This window comes from Lytechinus variegatus, chromosome 2, assembly GCF_018143015.1.
Source record: "Lytechinus variegatus isolate NC3 chromosome 2, Lvar_3.0, whole genome shotgun sequence".
Taxonomy (NCBI): domain Eukaryota; kingdom Metazoa; phylum Echinodermata; class Echinoidea; order Temnopleuroida; family Toxopneustidae; genus Lytechinus; species Lytechinus variegatus.
In genome coordinates, this window is record NC_054741.1 from 66,982,095 (window position 1) to 67,004,957 (window position 22,863).

Here is a 22,863-nt window from a genome sequence, read left to right on the forward strand (position 1 = left end):
ATGAATACATTTCAGACTAAAAGCGAATGGCAAATTTATAGTGGTCCACCAATGATTAGGTTTATAACTCTATGCTGGCTGTGTCGTCTAACAAACGCGCGGCCGCCCAAACGCTCAGACCGGACCCGATATCACTAACGCGCGTGAACACTAGTTACTCGAGCAACATATGGAATCTATGTCCGGGGGGGGGGGGCACTTACATTGACGAGTGGATACCATGCGCGACCAAAAAAAAAACACGTAAAAAGGATGTCTTTTTCACGATAGGGCACGTTACGTACGTAACGTGATAACTGGTGTCAAAAACACAAAAATAATGAAAAAAAATCTATTTCGCTAGGAAAATAACGTGTTTAGGGTCGAATTTGTGGGGATGATAAAACAAAATTAAAATGTTTTATAAAGGATGTCCTTTTTGCCCCAACACTTCGTGTATAGAGTCCGATTCGCGCAAGGTGTAGAAGATGGGGGTCGTACTAAACCAAATAAGGTAAAGCAGACGACCGAAGGACCCGTAACAATAAAAAATTCCTGTACTTGTTTAGGGATTCATTTCATGGAATATTTGCTAAGAGTATCGTTTTGTTTCCAATACTTGTTAAGGGTAGGGTTTCACACGCCAATACTTGTTAAGGGGTTCATTTTCAGAATATGGAAATTACGTGTTTAGGGTGCTTTTCGAGACCCCATGGTCGCGCAAGGTATCCACTCGTGAATGGAAGTACCCCCCCCCCCCCCCCCCCCCGAGATCTATGTCATAGCTGTCGAGCCCAGAAACCATAACATCTCGAGAAACTTGTTTCAATATTTTAATTTCAACTAAATATAAATTGGTTAATAAAGTGATAACAAGTCAGTGCCCTAAAGAAAATACCATGGTTATTTCAACTCAATATAGACATGTTATCAGAAAATTACACACAGATATAATCATGTGTAGAGGATTATAATTTATAATTTTTGAAAATGGTTAATTCCAATTCCGGCGCGCCTGACTACTACTACTACTACTACTACTACTACTATTACTTCTTACTACGACTACTACTAGGCCTACTACTATACTATTATTTGCAATATTTCTCGATTTTTTCAGTAGGTCAGTTGCTTTTCTTTTAATTTACTTCATTTATTTGGGTTCAATACACTGATAGTCACGTATTGCTAGCTCGCTTTGATTGAGTTACTCTAATTATTCCAATTAGGCAAATGTGATGATTATAAGCCCCGTAACGCCCGTCCTAGTCGGGACGTATTATGGTATCGCTCGGTGTCCGTCCGTCCATTATTATTTATATGATATCAGTTATTGAATGAATCCAATATCCAATCTCAACCGTTTGACTTTTGAAATAGGGAATAATGATTTTTTCTTCTTCTTTTGCGTCCTTTTGAAGACATATTACACTCTTTTGGTCGCTAAATTCCTCTAAGATCGACAGCGAAGCACGCGTATTGGTCGCCCACCAAGAGCGACATCATCAAGGTGGGTCCGATAATCGAGGCCAAGGGTTAGTTTTATTCCCGTTTTCTCCCAGATTCAACTAGACTAGGCTAGTACTACGATAGTACCTGTAAGTATTAAGTAGACATAGCGATAGTTTAAGTCGTTATCGTAAAACAGGCGGATACCTTTAATGTAAAGCGAGACTACAATTTGCGCTAGTACGGTACTGTCTGCTTGAAATCAGCGTGCGATTTTGTATCCACGTAATGTAGTAGGCGATAGCACGTTTCCTGGAATGGTGTATCCAGATTGCACATGAATTAAATCGCCAACTTCCGCACGTCCGCTGTCAATCACAGGCCGTGCTTGTGCAAATTATTGGACTGTGTGTCTTGCATCTTGAAAGTTGAATAACTTTGTTGATCATGAAGTGTTTTATAATATCAGTGGATTTGCACAGCACTTTGATTATGACAATAAATGAATAGTAAATGGTAGACTGTCTTAAAGATTATTTCCAAACAGGGTGACCAGACGTCCCGTATTTCCCGGGATTGTCCCGTATTTTGCTCCTTTGTCCCGGCATCCTGACAAACCCTTCCCGGGACGCCTTGTCCCTTATTTAAGAATATTGAACAAAATGTAGTTGATAAAAGTGATGAATTTAAATCAAATAACCATTTGGAGGTGTAATCGGTGGAACAAACATGACAAATTATTGAGTTTTCGATTTTCATAACTAGATCTTGTTGTTTCAGCTTTCGTTTTGAGTCTTGTTGTGTATGATGCCGCTATGTTTCATCTAATTTTTAAGTTTGAAAATGTTTTACTTTGAAATTTTATTATCTAAAACATTTAAGATTTTCAAAATTCTAAAAATGTATTAAAAAGCACTAAATATCATTATGATTTTTGTTAGATGACTGGATTTTTTGTTTGCTTGAAGTTTGAACTTTTTTCCTCTTTCTTTCTTTTGTATCATTCTTTGTTCATCTTTATATCCTTCCTGCTTGCCCTTTTTTGTTCCATCTATCTTTATTTCCAATCTTTTTTCCTGAACCTTTCTCTCTGTTCATTTGTCTTTCTTTCCTTCTTTCTGTTACTTTCCTTTATTAAATTTCATTTTTTATTTCCTAAATTCATCTTTCTTTCCTTAAACTTTTTCTTTGCTTCCTTCTCCCTTTCTCTTTTTTCGTGCTTTCTCTCCTTCCATTATTTTCTCTTTCATTCTCTCTTCCCTTCATTCTTTCCTCCCTCTCTTTCCTCCTTTCTTTCATTATTTATTATATATTTCTTTCTAACTCTTTTCCCTTATCATTTCTTTCCCTTCCTTCCTTCCTTCCTTTCTTCCCCTCTTCCTTCCTCACTTCCTGTTTTCTTTCTTCCAAAGAATGAAGGAAATATTTTTCTTACCTTCATTCTTTCTTTTCACCCCATTTTTATTATTTTCTTTTTTCCTTTCTCTCCTTTATTTTGTCTTTCGCACATTTATTCATCGTCCTTTTCTTTCTATATTCATTTCAAAGAATGACGGAAACCCTTTCTCTCTCTTTTATTCTAACTTTTTAAATTTTTTTCTCTTCATTTTCCCCTTCAGTTCGTTTTTCTTTCTTTCTTTTTAATTCATCTCTTTTCTTTTGTCTTTACTTTCTCTCCTCCATTCTTTCGTTTACCCTCCCTTTCAATTCTTATATTTTTCACAAGTCTAACACTGTGTATCTTTGTTGATCCTTTTTGTTGACTGTCCCGTATTTCATTTTGTGAAATCTGGTAACCCTGTTTCCAAATATACTTTTTGAAATTTTGGTACTAACTGCTAAGGTATCCAACAATTTATTTAAAGACCGGACAATAAAAATGGTCAATTTCCAATTGATCCTGAGTGAGTCAGTGACTGAGAATGAGATACATGGTGTTTCAGGAGACTAATTTCCTTTGTTTACATTTTTTTATAAAAGGATTACCATGGTTAGGACTTAGGAATGTCCCTGAAAGCAATGATTTCCTCATGACCTCGTGTTCATAAACCAAGACAAATCATTTCTTGAGATTGTCCCTGTTTATACCCCAAATTTATGCCATTATGGGGATTTTTTTTTCAGTTACCTCTGCCACAGTGCGGGACATATATGGCAATAAAGGAGAATATATTAGTGCTAGAAATAGATTCAGTGACCTCAATTCCCCCCCCCCTCCCCCCACAGTTCACTGTCTGCTTTTCTAATTCAAGACTTGCTATCCTCCAATAATCTTAAATTATGAAATCTGATATGTTTAAATTGACTAAGCACACTCTATGGATGTGGGCATATGACAGGTAAATGAACTTTCCTAGATTTCTTACAGTCCCTGTAAACTGGGATGATCCAAATTTTCTGACCAGTGCCTCTACTGCTTGGTGGTAGAAATGTGGTAATAAGATTCTCAGAAAAAATATCCCAGATCTATCACCATGTACCTTTAAAATTCTGTATAGTCTACTCTACACTACAGTTTTGATTTGGAGTTTTCTCATCCATATCCACAAAGCAAATGAGCTTCTGAATTCTGACCTCAGTGAGACAAAATTTTGGTGGGAAAAAAATCATCTTATCAAACCTCAAGTATGAGTGTTGTTTCTGTTTTGTCCATTTGCAAAGCAATTCTCCAATATCAGAAGACACAGAAATATATTATAGGAATTCTTTTTATGTTAGAATATGTAATGCATAGAATAGTCTAAATAATGATTGTCACTGCCACCAAGTGTGCACATTTTTTAAGCTGCTCTAGATAGATGCAGGAAAAATGAGCCAAGTCCCACAAAAGCCCTGTTCCAGGAAGTTACCCAGTCATCTTGAGGAGAAAATATGTGGAACTGAATACAGAGACATAGCATGCCTGCATTTAGACAGCTGGCAGCCATCTGTTTCGAGGAGTTTTTAAACATTTTTTTTAAATTTCTCATACACAGACGGCTCGCTATCGTGCAGCCACCATTAGGGGACTTGCAATGCAAAATCCCCCGTCGGGGCTCTTCAATTTTTGTTTTTAATGAATAAAAATTTTGAAAATTAACGCGACCAAAATGCAAATTAACATTTCCTCTTGGCATTAATTGCCAAAAAAAACGGAGAAAAATCAAGTTAAAAGGAACAAAAACAGTGACTTACCTCGGCTGTCGTGCAAATTCACTTCCCTGTTTTATCCGATCTTAAGTACATAAACATATGGCCATTGAGTCCCCTGTACAAATCGCACTAGAACTTCGGTCTCTGTATTTGGTGAGTGAATGAAGCCAACAGAGTTCAGCTGAACAACCAACATAACAGAGACCAAAGCTTTTGGTCTAGCCTGCATTCAGAATCTTCCCTCTAGAGGTATCTCTAGGTATATTGTCTCCCGTATTGGAGAGAGTCTATCATATTTGCTGTGTGATCTGAAGATAGAGGGCTGGGGGTGGGATGGGACCTAAAGCTATGCATACATACTTTGTTTACAAGCAATAAAAACTGTATAATAATTATAATATTTTTGTTCATACTTGTTTTTTTTTTGTTTTTTTTTATTTAGATATTTCTTTATCAAGGGGCCTGTATGCTTTTCCAACATCATGAGTGATGATAACAAAGGACCGCTGGTAATCTCTGCAAAAGAGAAAACACCTAAACGAGTCACCCCAGGGAAACCTAGAAAAGGTATTGTATACTCCCAGATTTCAACAAAACAAATTAGAATAGTTTTTAAGAGCTTGGGAGAGTTTTCTTTTTGTGTATTTGCTTTTTCATAAGTAGATTTTCTGTGCCCTGACAAAAGCTCTGATTCTTTAACTAGAGCACTATCCAAAAAAGTGATGGGTTTTATCAAGCAACACTGGCAGTTCAAACAATATTTTTCTTAAAATACTGCAGTTGCTGTAGCTAAAGAGCAAAAATATGAAGTTTGTACATTAAGAAATTTAGGTAAAAGACTTTATCTCGACAGTACAATTGAATTTACTCCAGTTCTACAGATTTAGCGACTGGTGAAAATAATGTTAATACTACGGCTATTGTAATGGAGAGAAGAGTAGAGGGAACTGCTTGTACTTCTACACCGAGAGGGAGGTCTAGAATCAACCAAGAAGAGAATGCCCAAATTAAAGTGAAATAAATTGCAAAATTGTAATATGAATGAACATATTCAACTTACTGACATGATCCAGTTTTATGCAAAATAAAGGAAGTTCTTGACAACCTGAAATTGCCCACTACAAACCAGCATAACTATTACAACCTATTCTGTATCTTTTTTAAATCAGGTGGAACAGTGATTGGTCAGGTCCCAGATGAACTCAGGAATGATCCATTACTCCAAGATGCCATGAAGAGTGTAAGATGATATTAGTAGATTTAGAGGGATGGGGGGGGGGGGGGGGTTCTTTATTGGGGGCTATTTTGACACCTGATAATTCAAATTCTATGATCAAATCCAATTACAATCTAAACTGTTAAAACAGGCTCTTTTGCAACCAAAGGGGATGCAGATGGCTAGGCCTACTTATTGCTGTTGCACAAATGATTTCAAATTGGTACAGATTGTTCTCTTTATTGAATCAATATGATTGCAATATGATCTTAATGTACCGGCATATCTGTTGCATAGGAAAAATGAATTTGTATGGGAAATAAGAAAAGGAAGAAGGGAAGAGGGGGAGCAATGCAACAAATAAAAGATTTCTTTCAGTATTATGTGATATTATTGTTTAATTACCGATTGCAATATCAGATAAACTTGATGTTTCCTATTATAAAAAATAGACTAAATGCAGTTGTTTACCGGTTTGTCATTTCAGCTTCCCCAAAATTATAATTTTGAAATCCCAAAGACGATATGGCGGGCAAGGTCTATTGGTGCAAAAAGAGGTATTCCATTTTTTGAGCTTTTTTATGAAGATATTGACTTTCAGTTGATCTAAGATATATTTATCTTTTTTACAATGAATAGGATAAATTAGTAAAAGTGCTATTAAATGATTTGAAAAGAGTGGGCAAGCATAAATTAAAAAATGAATGGATAATTTTACTTCATTTATCTTCCAACTCATTCTGAAAGTTGATTTATTTATTTAAGGGCCGGTATTGAGTCAAACAGCACTGAAGATTGGATTTTCTCTTTAAAATGCTTAGCCACTTTTTGTCTCACCTGCGAAGCAAGTGAGACTATAGGCGCCGCTTTTCCGACGGCGACGGCGGCGGCGGCGGCGGCGTCAACATCAAATCTTAACCTGAGGTTAAGTTTTTGAAATGACATCATAACTTAGAAAGTATATGGACCTAGTTAATAAAACTTGGCCATAAGGTTAATCAAGTATTACTGAACATCCTATTAGAGTTTCATGTCACATGACCAAGGTCAAAGGTCATTTAGGGTCAATGAACTTAGACCATGTTGGAGGAATCAACATCGCAATCTTAACCTGAGGTTAAGTTTTTGAAATGTCATCATAACTTAGAAAATATATGGACCTAGTTCATGAAACTTGGACATAAGGTTAATCAAGTATCAATGAACATCCTGCATGAGTTTCACGTCACATGACCAAGGTCAAAGGTCATTTAGGGTCAATGAACTTTGGACGAATTGGGGATATCTGTTGAATTCCCATCATAACTTTGAAAGTTTATGGATCTGATTCATGAAACTTGGACATAATAGTAATCAAGCATCACTGAACATTTTGTGCAAGTTTCAGGTCACATGATCAAGGTCAAAGGTCATTTAGGGTCAATGAACTTTGGCCGAATTGGGGATATCTGTTGAATTCCCATCATAACTTTGAAAGTTTATGGATCTGATTCATGAAACTTGGACATAATAGTAATCAAGCATCACTGAACATTTTGTGCAAGTTTCAGGTCTCATGATTAAGGTCAAAGGTCATTTAGGGTCAATGAACTTTGGCCGAATCGGGGATATCTGTTGAATTACCATCATAACTTTGAAAGTTTATTGGTCTAGTTCATTAAACTTGGACATTAGAGTAATCAAGTATCACTGAACATCCTGTGCGTGTTTCAGGTCACATGTCCAAGGTCAAAGGTCAATGAACTTTAGCCGAATTGGGTGTATCTGTTGAATTACCATCATAACTTTGATAGTTTATGGATCTGATTCATGAAACTTGTACATAAGAGTAATCAAGTATCACTGAACATCCTGTTCCAGTTTCAGGTCACATGATCAAGGTCAAAGGTCATGTAAGGTCAATGAACTTTGGCCATGTTGGGGTTTTTTGTTGAATAACCATCATATCTCTGTAAGTTTATTGGTCTAGTTCATAAAAAGTGGACATAAGAGTAACCATGTATCACTGAACATCTTGTGCGAGTCAGAGTAGTATGCAAAGTCAGCACTGCTGCTATATTGAACCGCGTGATGCAGGTGAGACGGCCAGAGGCATTCCACTTGTTGTATTTAACTATTGAACTTCATTGGTATTACAACTCTCTCGGGTATATTCATCTCGAGCTGTGCATGATTATAAGGTAGCATTCATGGTATGATCTTATAATGGTGCATTATTTTAGGAATCAGGAATGATATTGTATCTGCGTGACTCTTAGTATGTTTACTTAAATCCAGCTTGGGTAGAATACCTGGTACGGTAATGACTGATTCTTAGTCAATCAAAAACACTTAGTAATCCTGCTAGAGCTGGGTTATTTTGACCCATTTTGTAATGCAGAAAGGAGGAGAGTCAAAAGTGTAGATGAAATAAGGCTGTCTGCATATATATTCTAAAATCTAAATAAGAGGAACCAAATTGTATGTGCGGGATCCAACGGAGTGACAGTGTCACTCACAAAATGGCCATCAAAGATAACAGGAAGTGCATTTCATGTCTGCAGTGGCTCCTTATGCAGACAATTATCTCGTGAGATGTAAAGAGGTAGGCATCTCTGCTTTTATTACAACACAAGACACAGTCTTTAATTTAGTACTTTAACATTTTCAATAGATAATAACTCATGCCTGCTTTATGCACTCAGTTGTATGATTTTCCTTTACTCTTTAATCTAGTTGCTCTTCAGTTTCCAGAAGGCCTGCTTCTATTTGCTTGCACAATTGCAGATATCATTGAGAGGTAGGTGGAGGGGGGGGGGGGCGATGTCCCCATAACATACTGTCACAGAAGTTAAAGATACAGAAGTTAAAGGAGAATGAAACCATTGGAACAAGATAGCTTGTGAGAAAACAGAAAAATCAAAGAAACAGATCAAAAAAAGTTTGAGAAAAATCAGACAAATAATGAGAAAGTTATGAGCATTTGAATATTGCGATCACTAATGCTATGGAGATAGCAAATTGGCAATGCGACAAAGATGTGTGATGTCACTTGTGAACAACTCTCCCCATTACTTTAGTATATATTTCACTTGAATTGCCTCTTTTATCACATCTAACCATAGATCATGTGTTCTTTCTACATGAGGGCATGTAATACATATTTTTTAAGAATACATCATGGATAAAGAGTTTGTATCATCATAAGAAAAAGCAAAAAGAGACATTTTGAGGGTATTTTATAGTCCACCAAAGGGAAAGTTGTTCATCAGTGACATCACACATCCTTGTCGCATTGCCAATAGTAGGATCTCCATAGCATTAGTGATTGCAATATTCAAATGTTCATAACTTTCTCATTATTTGTCCAATTTTTCTCAAACTTTCTTTATTCTTATTCTTTGATTTTTCTGTTTCTACACAAGCCTATTTGTTCCAAAGGTTTCATTCCCCTTTAAAGTTTATCTAGATCTTGACAGACAAAGCTTTTCTACCGTTATTAGGTGCAGGAATAAAAACGAACTTGCAGATGTCTAACCCTGTTTGTCAATTATTGATAAAGGGAGCCCGACATTATTGTTAAATGGCTGCATGGAGAGCACCGTTAGTTAAGTAGTACAACCCCAATGTAGAGTGCATTAATGTATATATCACTGATTTCGTATTACAGTGTTTTGGAGGAATTGTTTTAAAACTCAAATTTGCAATATGAATTTGTTGCTGATATATAATCTGAATTTTGATGTACAGATCATGGATTTGGGATAAGATTTAAAGGCAGAGCTTTGGTTAAAGATATTGTACTCCTCTAATACTTGCAAATGTGAGTGCAACAAACTTTTACTTCAGTAACTACCTGATGGTACACTTTGCAACATACTCTCAATTTACCTGTACTGTAAATATTAATATGGGTGATTGATCACCTGAAACACCTGCTAGTGAGTGATGGACCCAACTATAATGAATCATGTAAATGACATAAACAATCGTACAGCAAGATCCTAAATATGATTTTTATTTCATGAATGAATATGAATATAATGATTCTCAGCTTCATCATATTACTATCATCGTTATCTCATCATTATCATCAAACCATCATCATTTATCGCTAGATAATACATTAATGATCAATATCACTTTTGTTTTGTTGAATAGGTTTACCGATGCAGACACATTGATCATGGGTGATGTGACCTACGGGGCATGTTGTGTGGATGACTTCACAGCTAGAGCCCTTGGGGCAGACCTCATGGTTCATTATGGACATAGCTGCTTGGGTAAGCATTGGTGTTGGCTTTTAATTAGTTTGTTGTGAGTTAACCTTGTTAGTTAGGTTCTGTTTCATTATATGAGACCAATCCTAAATGTTCCATGCTGATGTTTCTTGGTTGTTTTATCAGATACAAATTCATTTTGATTCATCTAAAGTTGAAAATTTTTCAATCTTTGGAGATTAAAATTCTCTTTTTACCAACCAATCTGAACAGAATATTTGGTATATTAAAAGTTATGCACTAACATAGGTGATAAAATGGGGAAAATTTCTGGTATTTTATTTGGCATAAGAATGGGTCACCAGTTGTTTGCAAAATAATGCATAAAATCATGGGTAAAGCCGAGCATAAAGTTGTGCATAACTTACCAACAGCTTTATTAAACAGCCCCCACTTTGGTCATGCTCAGATTACACCAGACTCCAAATGCCTAGAATAAACAACAAACTTGTGCATCTCCTTTAAGGCTGCTGCATCCAATATGGAAGGCACTTTCACAATACGTCAACTTGTATTGGCATTGGAAATTTTTAAGAATAATCTGAAGAAATGCTCTTTTCAACTGCATTCTGTAAATATTATATGTTTATTTGAACATTGTAAATGGCTGGTAAACTGCTAGATTGACTTGTGTAAGAATGTTATATAAATGAATGAATTATATTGTATTTTATTCCTAATGCTGCAGTTATGAATTGTATTGTATTTTTGATGCTGCAGTTATGAATGAATTGTATTGTATTGTATTTCTGCTGTTGTTGCAGTTCCGATCAACATCACATCAGATATCAACATGCTGTATGTGTTTGTGGATATCCAGATTGATACAGCTCACTTCATAGATACCATCAGACACAACTTTGATCCTGGGTCATCTATAGCTCTCGTCAGTACTATCCAGTTCATTGGAGCCGTGCATGTAAGCATAACTATCTCAATCCATCGGTGTGCCATAAGGGTTCCGACAATTCCATATAGTTCCCAACACAAATGTATAAAATATTGAATTTTTCCATTCGTATGATTATCCACAAGAATTTTTTGTACAAAGAATAAATTTCATCTCCAGGTGATAGGAATCACAGTGATGTACAATCAGAATCACCCCCCCCCCAAAAAAAAAGGGTTAACCAGATGTGCGTAAAGTGCATAGCATTACAATACCTCCATAAAACTTCGCAGATGGGTGCCATTTTTCAGACAAAAGTAGTAATCTCTACAACATATATCTGGCCATTGAAAACACCCTCAAAAGGGCCTACTCTAGATGATTTGTGTTCTATGAAATTTATTTCTAGTACCATTCCTAAATTATTTTGTTTTTCAAAATTATATTCTTCACACAGAAATGTTGATGACTGGGAGACCCAAAATGAATCCACAATCTGTCAAAATAACATACCCCCAATCCATTCTGAATTTGGTGGGAAATAATTTATGTGAGATAATTGTCCTCTTTTTCAAAAACAAATTACTTCTTCTGTATGGGAATTGTTGTCTCTCCCACTTTTAAAAATCAAAATCGTCCCTTATTATCAATTATAGAGATTGAATAGTGAATATCTTCTTTCATCTTGCAGGCTTCTGCAGGAGAGTTGAAGTCAGACTACACAGTGGTACTACCTCAAGCTAAACCTCTCTCAAAAGGGGAAATATTAGGCTGCACGGCACCTCAGCTCAGTCAAGTTGATAACATTATGTAAGCTAGCTTATGTCTTATTTCCTTCGTTATTGAACATGGGTAGTTTTTCAACCTTTGTGTCATTTGACCCTGGTTATAAATGAAACGGGCGAGTCAATGTGAATGAGACCAAACTAGCTTTTTTTTAAAGTAGGTTTGGATAGATTGAAAGTTAACAGAAGAGAGAATCACATGAATGAATGGATGGATGAATGAACTGGAGATTATGGTCTGTTTATACTGGATTATTTCATGATTGGTTTTGGTGCTGGTGTTGCAAGTGCAATTCAGCTTGCCTTTCCTAGTGCCAACACCCAATCTGAGTGTACAAATATGGTCTTATTCACATTAGCTCAATACCAACTGTAACTTATCATAAGACCAGTCTTAAGTTTATTCAGTGCTTTGATGATCTAAAAATCAGCACCAAGAAGTTTATAGACCAAACCTGAAATTACCTGTTAACTAATTGTGTTAGGCAACATGGAAATATCTCCAAGCCAGTTGAAGAACAAATTAAAGTAAAAAAAAGTTTTTTCAAAGACCTACTTTATGTAGCAGTATTTGATAGAGTTCATAATAATGGTACAATTTGCAATTCTTGTATATCACATGATATGATGATTTTTTATGCCGTCCACATTACTTGATAATGATAACGTGGTTTTCGCATACAGAGAAACAAATGTTTGAGGTACCCATTTACCTCACCCGGGTTGAATGCAGCACAATGCGTATACATTTCTTGCTGAATGAAATTAACATCTCAACTATCATGGTTTGTTTTTTATTTGTAGTTATTTGGGAGATGGTAGATTTCATCTGGAATCCATCATGATAGCTAATCCATCCATCGAAGCTTACAAGTAAGTTTTAGCATTATAGAGATAACATTTCTTATTTGCAGCATGCATAGTCACTCTGTCTAAAAACATATTTGTATCACATACATTATGAAATCTATTTGCAAGTATTGCATCATTTTTAAACACTTTTTCTTGTCTTTATTCAATTATGCATTTCTGATCAAATAAGATATCTGTATTGTATTTTCTTTATGATTTGGAACCTTTTCCCATACTATAGAATAGGCTAAAGATCAACATAGAATCTTTGTTTTCAGCTTTCTTATATCCAATCACTAACTTTGTAAGTTAAGAGCTCAAAAGGCTTATTGTAAACGAAAATAAACAACGCGTCACTGAGAGAGGATGCCAGATATCAGAAAATTCGCAATTCAATTTTTCACCTAGAATCAACATTTGAAGAAAAAAATATATACTACTACTACACTTTTGTCAGATTAGATTTTTAATGATGTTTTATTGTAATTTACATTACTAACCCTTTATTAAATGTGTTAGACTGGCTTGAAATATCTTCTTACCTTCCAATAAATTTCTAACTAGGTATGACCCATACAGCAAAGAATTCACCAGGGAGTATTACGAGACGGAGCGAATGCATGGTGTACGTCAAGAAGCTATTGAGAAGGCCAGACATGGCAAGAAGATTGGTCTCATCTTGGGTACCCTAGGAAGACAGGGCTCTCCTAAAGTTCTTGAGGTAATTAACAAGATTAACACCTAGGCTTCGTCTGTAATCGCCAAAGTCCAGTGAAGAGCTGCCATTACAAAGAAAAATGATTAACGAGTTTCAGACTTCTTTTTTTAAAGTATGTATGTATCTTCAATGATTATAATGAATGTGAGACAAAAGGGCATGCGTCCATTGAACACTCTGGCCTTATTGTATTCTATGATTTGCCATATAGACTTCACACATCTTTTGATTTTTATTTACATCTGTATATTGCGTGCATTACTAATTTACAAATGTGAAGCATGTTGCAATGTTCTTTTTCTTGGAAGTTATTTTGGAGATCTTCCAGGAAACTGGATAACTAATTGTATTTCTCAAGGTTTGCAGCTCTTCCAGTGGGACTATCTTCATTTCGACTAAACCATTTTGGTCCATAAATAATTTGTCTAACCAGTACTTTGTTGAATTTCCATGTCTAATGAGCACTTGGACTAATTATCACTTTGCTTTATCAGTCACTAGTTGGTCTAATTACTTAACTTACTTACTTGGATACGGAGATAGCTTATTGATCCTCATCACATCTGGCAGTCTCTGATAAGATAAAAGCTAGGATTTCAATTTCAGTCCATATTTCGTTTAGTCTAGCACTTTGTCAAATTTCCAGAAGTTCTAATTACCACTTTAGCAATAATGAAGTTATCAAATTTGCTAATTTGAATCAGTACACAAATGAGAGCCATATCCAAAAAGAAAAAAAAACATTTATTTTCCAATACCTTTTTATTGTACCAAAAGCTGCTTATCTTTTTTTGTGAACTCAGCATTTGTTGTTACAAATACTAATCATCTTGGTTTATGTTTAACTAAGAAGGAGGCAAGCTTCACCTTCAGAGGTACTAGAGAAAATATGCAATTTTGTTTACAAAACCACTGTAGGGTCAAGCTACTGCCAATTTGAGGATCACCATAAATTGAGACCTTTCAAACATTTTTTACCCTCTTATCTCTAACTGAACATGATGGAGTTTTTTTTTATTGGTTCTCTCTATCCTGTCTTATTTAAAAACGATTTTTCGTATGGTTTCATTCTTTTTTCAGTGAAGTTATTTACTAACTGTTTCAAATCATGCTTCTCTCTTTTTGTAGAGTCTGAAGGAGCAAGTGACAAAGGCAGGGAAGGAGTATGTTGTTGTTCTTCTGTCTGAAATCTTCCCTCAAAAGTTAGAATTGTTTGCTGACATTGATGCGTGAGTATTTTGTCAGTTATATTGTACTTTGTTAGAAAAAAGGGAACTGCAATTCAATACCACTTCAGGGTGATTCCATAAGATATCAGCCTTTTTATATACATCTGATCTCTACTTTTCTTAGTTCACTTCACAAACTGCTCAAGTCGTGATAATTTGAGCATTGAGTATTACAACCTCTCATATGGACCAGAAAAAAAAAACAGAAGTCCCATCAGGCAGATCCCCTACAGGGGTCAAATATTAATTGAAAATTATATTTGACAGAAAAGTATTAATTGATACCAAAATATGAAGAACTATGTATTAATTGGTATAAAATATGAACTTGCCATGTAGGCTTATACACTATATTTGTTGTGGGATATCATGCTGTATTGCACCACCTAATGAATAGCGGTCAACATAGATTGTAATCATTTCATAGGATACCAGAAATATTCTAGGTGTTATGTGTGTGTGATATTCCTGGTATCCCATTTTGAGCTATTTGATATGATGTTAATATCACCAAGAGAGAAAACTATTTTATTGCCATATTTCCTGGAAAAATGTGTAGTCCAATGATATATCTTAGAAAATGTGTCAAGAGTTTGTTCATCTCTCTCTCTTGATAATGATATAAAATGCTTAATATTTAACATTGATAGGGTGCTTTTACAGGTTCTGAAAAAATATTATTCTGCAGAGTCGTTGCAGGGTTTGTTGTTTTAGATCTGAGAATATCTTTTTGGATATTAGAGGTGGTACTACTAGTGATGAAGTTAGACACTATTATTCAATGTTTTGCCATGCATAGAAAACAATATATTGTGCAAAAAGGTCCATTCTCTATGTGATTTTATTCTATTTTTTTAATCAATTCTAAGTGGCCTCCCTGGACAAGTAAAGTTCGTACTAATGCCCAACTTTTATGAGATTAAAATTCACTTTCAAAACTCAATATGTTCTATCCAAAACAGATGGGTGCAGATTGCCTGTCCACGTCTGTCCATCGACTGGGGATATGCCTTTCCTAAGCCCTTACTTTCACCGTATGAGGTAAGCAAGTATTCAATATATGTTGTTTATCTTAGGTGAATTTTAGTGTATATATGAAATGAGTACGTGGGGTTATAGCTTGTTACTTTCTTACACTTCCTAGGGACATCCCACTGCTCCATGCACCGAGGTCCTAGTTTTGTGCTCTCTGTTGCGTGTGTGGCTTACTTTGAACCTTTGTGCGATCAAGAGTTGCATAACCAGACCTGTCTGGGTCAATCATTTTGAAAATCAAGTTTAATAATCATGAAATTCATTGCTTATTTTATATGAAAGTTTGATGCAATTTACAGTAATACCAAGTGATTTTTAAATATACAATATTACCAAGTGATTTTTAAAATCAAGGTTTTCAATTGTTTTAATTGATATTCATATTTGTTTTCTCTCACTGAGGCTGCTGTAGCCTTCAAGTCCACTGAATGGCAATCGCGTTACCCTATGGATTTTTATGCTAACGATAGCCTGGGTCCATGGACGCCTAACAACCAAGCTCATCGACCTACAAGACATACTAGGAAATCAAAAATTGTAAAAGATAAAAGTGACACCTCAAAGGACATCCTGAAAACTGAGGGTGCAATATCGGTTTCTCCCCAGCAAGATGAGACAAATAGGTGAAAGTGCAAGTCGTTAAGAAAATTGAGTGTTAGAAGACTGTCAAAGATCAAATCAGTGGAGAGTGGTGATGACATACATAGTCAACAACTCATGATGGTGCCTTAATTAATTCAACAAATCTTTGAAAAATCATATCTCTTGACTGAGTATTTAGTCTTGTTGATATGTTGCACTGAGGTTTATTGCATTTTGATCATCATTATCTCATTGTTTGGATTACGAATTGTTTTAATATAGTCAGAAGAGAATTAAAGACCAGTGACACTAAAACTTTGGTATAATTTTATCATCATAATAGTAATTATAATAATGGCATATTTACCAGGGAAGCCACTTCAGTACTGAAAACTCAAGCATTCAAGGAATTTCTTCCTACCGGGTACCCATTCACCTCACTTGGGTCGAGTGCAGCACAATGTGGATAAATTTCTTGCCGAAGGAAATTACGCCATGGCTGGGATCGAACCCACAACCATCTGTTTCAAAGTCCGGAGACTAATCTACTGGGCCACAACGCTCCACATGGCACCTCTGCCTTAGCTGTCATGGCTGCTTTGGTACCTTGTAAGGCAACCAGTGCCCCTAGGGTACTCTTCGTCCTCACGCGCCACCCCAACAACCAATATGTCATTAAGATCATCAACAATAACTGCCACCTCTTGAGGTGTGACTGAGCTACCACAGAAATCTTCAGTCTTCGACTTCAAGTAGCTACCTCTGTGACTAGCCTCCTCCTCACCTTCCTTACAGTGGTACCCATTCCAACTATAATAGGTCCTTATCAATTTATGCTATCCAGAGCATTTATTGTCATCAGTTCAACAAAGGAGAAATTAAGAATCGAATACTGACTGATGACTGAGTATTTGAGATCCATACGACTCAAATGGACTGGATAACGTGTTATTGCACCCTTTAATTTTCACAACAATAATTTTGAGAAATTTTAAAATGTGCGCAGTTTGCAGCCCACCCAATGCCAACAATATACACAAGGAGGAAGGTAAACATGATTTTTCAACTTGGTTGCCTCCAACCAATAGGGATAAATGTTTCACCCACATTTCCTATGACATAATTTTATTTCCTTTTGTTTTATTTTGCTTCCTATTGTTTTGTTTTCTGCTTTCTTCCCCTTTTCTCTGTTTTTGTTGTTGTTGTCCTAGTAGCTATTCTTCATTTCTCCTCCCATCCCTTCTCCACTCTTATTTTTACTATTTTTGTTATATTCTCTTTTCTTTTTTCCCCCTTTATCATTTACTTGATTTTACCTCCTTTTGCGTCCTTTTTACTTTTTCTTTTTTTTTAAACCCCTTTTCTCACCCTTTCCTCTGTTTTGTTGCCCTCTCTTTCCTCAAAATACTTTCTGATATAATTATTGTTGCTACATCACCATTTGGCATGCTTTGCTTTTTGATGTGATCTGTTGACTTTAATTAATGTTGTCATTCCTTGATAAAGGGCTATACTAGGAAAATATGTTTGTTTTGTTTTTCATATTGAGTTTCCTCATACAAATAAATAAATAAATATATCTTAATGGTGGAAGTGGTTTGTGGTACACTGTGTCCAGTCCAGGAATGACTGAGATAGAAAGTGGATAGAAATGGAGGTGACATGGAAAGGCAAAAAAGTGGAGGTTGGGAAGAAAGAGTATTATTTTTGATTGAATGTCATCCTTAAAAGGACAGTAAACCAGAAGGAGTGGAAAACTGAGTAGTAGGCAGGGTGAGAGGCTTGGTTTCAGTAGATGAGAGAGGCAGGCCTTGATCGGCGAGTGGAGCAGGAGAATAGACTCTTCATTTTGGGCAAGTCGACTGTCCATCTTCCGGAGAAGACCTCTCTCATTTACTCAAGCCTCGTACTTCTATTTCTAATAAGTCAATTCAAATTTAGAAAATGTTAATAAAATCCCTCATCTCACCCTGTCTTTTCTACCAACAGCTGGGGCCCGTTGCATAAAGCACCTACAACTGTTGTAACTTTGTCATGCCAACTACCATGGTAACAGGACTCAGCAGCCAATCAGAATGAAGGTTTCTATGGTAGTTGCCATGAAGGCAAGGTTACAACAGTTGAAAGTTAAGTCCTTTATGAAACAGGGCCCCAGGTCTTCTAAACAAATCAAGAAAAATCAAGCAACTATATAACTAGACAAGTAGACATTTCATGTAAATAGGATGTGAAATAAAAAAAATTATGACATTTTAAGTGATAAGCAAATAAAAATGGCAATGAATCAAATCCTCACTATTTCATATTTCTTTTGTATTTTATGTTGGATGAAACATTGCTTGTTAATTAATTTTGATAAATTTACTTATTGAAAATGCACTTTAATGTCTTGAATCATATTTTACAAATGGCAAATCAATTGGTCAAGATTCATTGTTGGAGGAAAATACAAAAATATGGAAAAGTTTGTGTGCAAAAATGCAAAATAAAAATGGATAATCACATCTGTGATCTCCCAATGATAAATGCCAGAATCCAACCTGGATATAAAGTTGTTATAGGGGAAAGAGGAAAGTCAGACAATTGATAGGTGAAAGAATGAATAATAGCAGCCAAAAAAAGAGAAGTTTTGAATTACTTGTTAACAAAATATACTATCACCATTCCTATATTGGTTGGGTTGGTGGTGTCATTGTGATGCAGGGTTGTCAGTACAATATGCTCCAATGCCCAGAATAGATTAAGATGTTTTTTCTTTTAAGTTTTACTTCAAATGATAAAAGAATACAATGCAGTCATTGTGTTATTGCTGTAGGGAGATGAGATGCACAGCCAATTGAAAAATTGTTCTTACAGTTTACTTTTATAGAATTGCCAATATCTCATTTTCTTTCAAAATTTCAGCATTATGTTTTATTCAATTAACCCTTTCACGCACACATGTTTATTGCAAGAGAGAAATGTAAGTCTTACTTTAGAATCTAATGTCATGAATTATAGAGGTGTACATAAAGTGTCTTGTTCTAATTGTAAAAAGAGCACTATATAGAGCAGCGAAATTTTGTATCCATGTTCTCATTATGACAATGGATTCTAAACGTACTCCATATGTATTTTTCTTACAAAAGTCTTTAACAAATATTTCTCTGAGCATTTCATATGAAAAATTGCCAAAAAACTCAACTGCTTTTTACGGTATATGGAGACTGAAGAATTACAACAAGTACAAAATAAGACAAAACTTTGCAAAATGACAATTTTACTCCACCCATAAGTCTTGATTGATGACAATAAGGGGAGAAATTTCAGAATATGACTCAAAATAAAATGGACTTTTCATACAAGCTATAAAGGTGTATCTTTGACAATACTGAGCTAGGAGCGCTATCTATATGATCTCACTCACTGCAGCGGCACGCGCCGCGCCATTACCCGGTGTGTGTGTGTATTTGAGTTTTGTCAGCTAGACGTGTATCAATCCATAATATCAATCAGATATTATTTACGTCTGGGACCGATCTTTATGACTTTCACGTCACCATCCGAAAGACGTGACCAGGGGCCCGTTTCTCAACACAGTCATAAGTCTAACTTCTTGACTAAATCGGAGATAGTGAGCTTGTCCGCTAACCGTTTCACGAAGCCCTGTTTACCAAGATCGGGTACAACAACCTCACTAAATATTTATGACACCTCCGAACCTGTCATAACTTGTTGACGTAGTGGCATCACGTGGGTAGACTATGACATGCAAAAGTGCCGAGAAATTTGAAAATTATAATCTTACGTAATGTTGAAATTACATCCCCAAAACAAGTGGGATAATTGCATTCAATGATTATTGTACCGGTAATACAAAGTAACTATGAAAACTGTTGGTAAAACTCCACAAAACTATTCATTTTGAAATAGTAAAATAATTTAATCGATAAAAATTCTACCACGTCAGGCCATCCATAACTGGACTTGTATTTGTCGTTTTCAGACCCTATTGACATTTGGATAAATTCTAATCTCTAATTTATGCATATAATTTGTCAATTCGTAAGATCGGTATCAAAGATTTATTTAAAAAATGTTATTTCGATGATGTTTGGAATCGTAAAACATTGTATAATTATCATAATTTTACAAATAAAACCGTTATGGTTTACTTTCGTTAACTACTAAAATTGGATATCCCGGGGGTACCCATCTCAACGTCCACATGTGATTTTTTAGTCATGAAATAAATTATTCATAATTCAATTTTTCAGCAATTGAATGCCCCAGTCTTCATGGTCTAAGTATGTATGATGCATAATTTACCTGTGCTATTATTTTTAAAAGATGTAATTCCCAATTCATCACAATATTTGCAATTTTGTCATAATTTTTCTTTTTGAAATTATGCTATTTTGTGACTAAGGCTACGTCTCATCTGCACTTTTTACCGATAGTATCGATATCGGCATGCCTCGATATCAAAGTATTTTAGTTAGGAAGCCTTTCGTGAAACAGGTTTAGTAAGATTGGAACTAACTCCGTGGTTTTTGGTAAAGATATGACTAACTTGTCCATGTGTTGAGAAACGTACGGGCCCCAGGGTTCGAACCTCTGCATGATTACAGGCGCCACCCACAATTAACGCCACAGGCTATAATATATATGGGCCGGCCGGGAGACGCATGCGCAAGTTACGGTGCATTTTATTTCATTTATTTGTCGACGATGTTATCAGGGACAGGGAGCCAGGCAGGAGCGGTAAAATCAAACTTCAAGTTTATTATACACTGTAAACTCGAGGAACCGTTGTTAATTTATTACAGAATTGGCAATAATTTCGGTAGTAACTTAATTCAGGTACTCACTTAATCATATTTAGTAAATTGTGGAACGTTATATTAGCTGAAATGAAAATCGTCCAAAGATCACCAGCCTGCACATCCAGCACAATGTCAATGTGCGATTCAATATTTGCTCAATTGGAAGTCTCGTATCACGTTTCTGTGTTACGATGATCTGAATTGCCTATGAGTTAAATCGCTGAGTTGGTCTACAGCAGTTACTCTATGCCGTATTTTATGAATAAAATCTTAAAATTATATAGGCCTAGGCCTAGACTGAAAAAATCCTCTTCAGAGGAGATTTAAATTAGGTCTAGACCCGTTTTGAAAATCCATGTTTGATCTAGGCCTACATCATACTCTATTCATGTCACTCATGTGTATGGCAGTGCCAGTGAGTCCAAACTTCGCACGTGTCCATACTTCGCGGACCGCCATTATCTCAAAAACTAGCCAATATCCTTAAAATCTGACATCATCAACGTGAAAAGCGACCTAAAATTACCCTCTAGTGAAAGTTTCTTTTGGATGAGTTCAGTATTCATGAAAATATTGGCAAAAGATCGGCAAATTCGTCACCGTTAGCGCCCGTCTTGAAGAAAGCAACAAGCATCACGATATCACCATTTTGCAAGTAGAAATCATAAAAAATGTGAGTTAAATGTGGTACTAACCGATTCCATAGCATTTTGCCATCAATCTGATATAAATATTTCACTTTTTGAGCTTGATTTTTTGTTTAAATCTCCACAAAAGCTTTGGTGCGCGAAGTTAGGTCACACTTTTTCTGAACGGTTTTCCAGCACAGCCCGCATTCGCCGATCGGAATAGAATTTTGAGATAGCGATACCGGCGAAACCCCTTGACCTACTTTACATTTTCGTCCATGATTTTATAGTTTACGATCTTGCCGTCAATGTGGTAACTATTTCTTGAATTGGTTTTGTATAAATTATGAATGATTTGTGAACAAAATTAAGATTGATGAATATTTCTGAAAAGTGCGCGAAGTTTGGACACCCCATCATACACATACGGTACCGTAGTAACAGTATGGCAGCCATCTGTTACTAGGAGTTTTCTCAAGTACCGTACTAGATTCTACTTTTCTAGGCCTAACATTTTTTTATTTTTTAAATTTCTCCTTGACCATGTAAGTTGTATGGCAGTGAGTCCAAACTTTGCACGTGTCCACTCATTCAATGAACAATCTTGTTCTCACCACTCATTCAATGAACAAGGTTATAATATGATATAACCTTGTTCTCACTTATATCTCCATGTGTGGCAAAATAAGGGTGGCAATGTCTGGCTTATTTTCTCTTTTTTGGGGGGGAAAATGCTTGATTTTTTTACACTGACAGTTTCTATTACACCTGTTATTCATACAACTTGACTCTTATTTAAATTTGATTCTTTAAATTATTTTTTTCTTAATTAAAAATAGAGATAAAAAAATGAAAATTTTCTTGCCATATTACTTTCCACCAATAGAGGGCGTACTAAAAAATATGCCCAAAAAGGCAAAATTCAAGTTTTGGAGCGCTGTGGTGAATACAAAAATTATTCCCAAGTTACTAATGAAAAATAAATTGCAACTGTATGGAAATTAGTAATTTTGGTCACAAAAGTGATATTTTAATGATTTTTTAAAGTGTGTGCTCTGTACAACCTTGGCATACCATAGTCCTACCTGTAGATTCCCCACAGGCAGGGTGGTAGCAGTGAACAAGTGGTTCTCACTTTGTTATATCTCCATGTGTGGCAACAATAAGGGTGGCAATGTTTGGCTTATTTTTTCTTTGGGGCAAATGCTTGATTTTTTTACACTGACAGTCTCCATTACACCTATTATTCATACAACTTGACTTATTTAAATTTGATTCTTTAAATTATTTTTTTCTTAATTAAA

The 22,863-nt window shown here is 35.6% G+C and overlaps 1 protein-coding gene across 2 annotated transcripts; it reads left to right on the forward strand.

Moving 5' to 3' along the window:
- Window positions 1–1,469: 1,469 nt before the first annotated feature.
- Window positions 1,470–18,416, forward strand: LOC121408725 (2-(3-amino-3-carboxypropyl)histidine synthase subunit 1-like). 2 transcript variants are annotated; one of them, XM_041600334.1, is made up of 13 exons: window positions 1,470–1,577; window positions 5,003–5,127; window positions 5,730–5,800; window positions 6,264–6,333; window positions 8,492–8,555; window positions 9,917–10,038; window positions 10,800–10,954; window positions 11,616–11,734; window positions 12,514–12,582; window positions 13,126–13,282; window positions 14,408–14,508; window positions 15,471–15,549; window positions 15,946–18,416. In XM_041600334.1, exons 2-13 carry the CDS (start codon window positions 5,043–5,045, stop codon window positions 16,168–16,170), a joined length of 1,317 nt encoding a protein of 438 aa, XP_041456268.1. In that variant the 5' UTR covers window positions 1,470–1,577; window positions 5,003–5,042; the 3' UTR covers window positions 16,171–18,416. The 2 variants fall into 2 exon arrangements, with proteins under 2 accessions (XP_041456268.1, XP_041456267.1); XM_041600333.1 differs by having other exon boundaries at window positions 1,475–1,577; window positions 5,018–5,127.
- The last annotated feature ends 4,447 nt before the right edge of the window (window positions 18,417–22,863 follow it).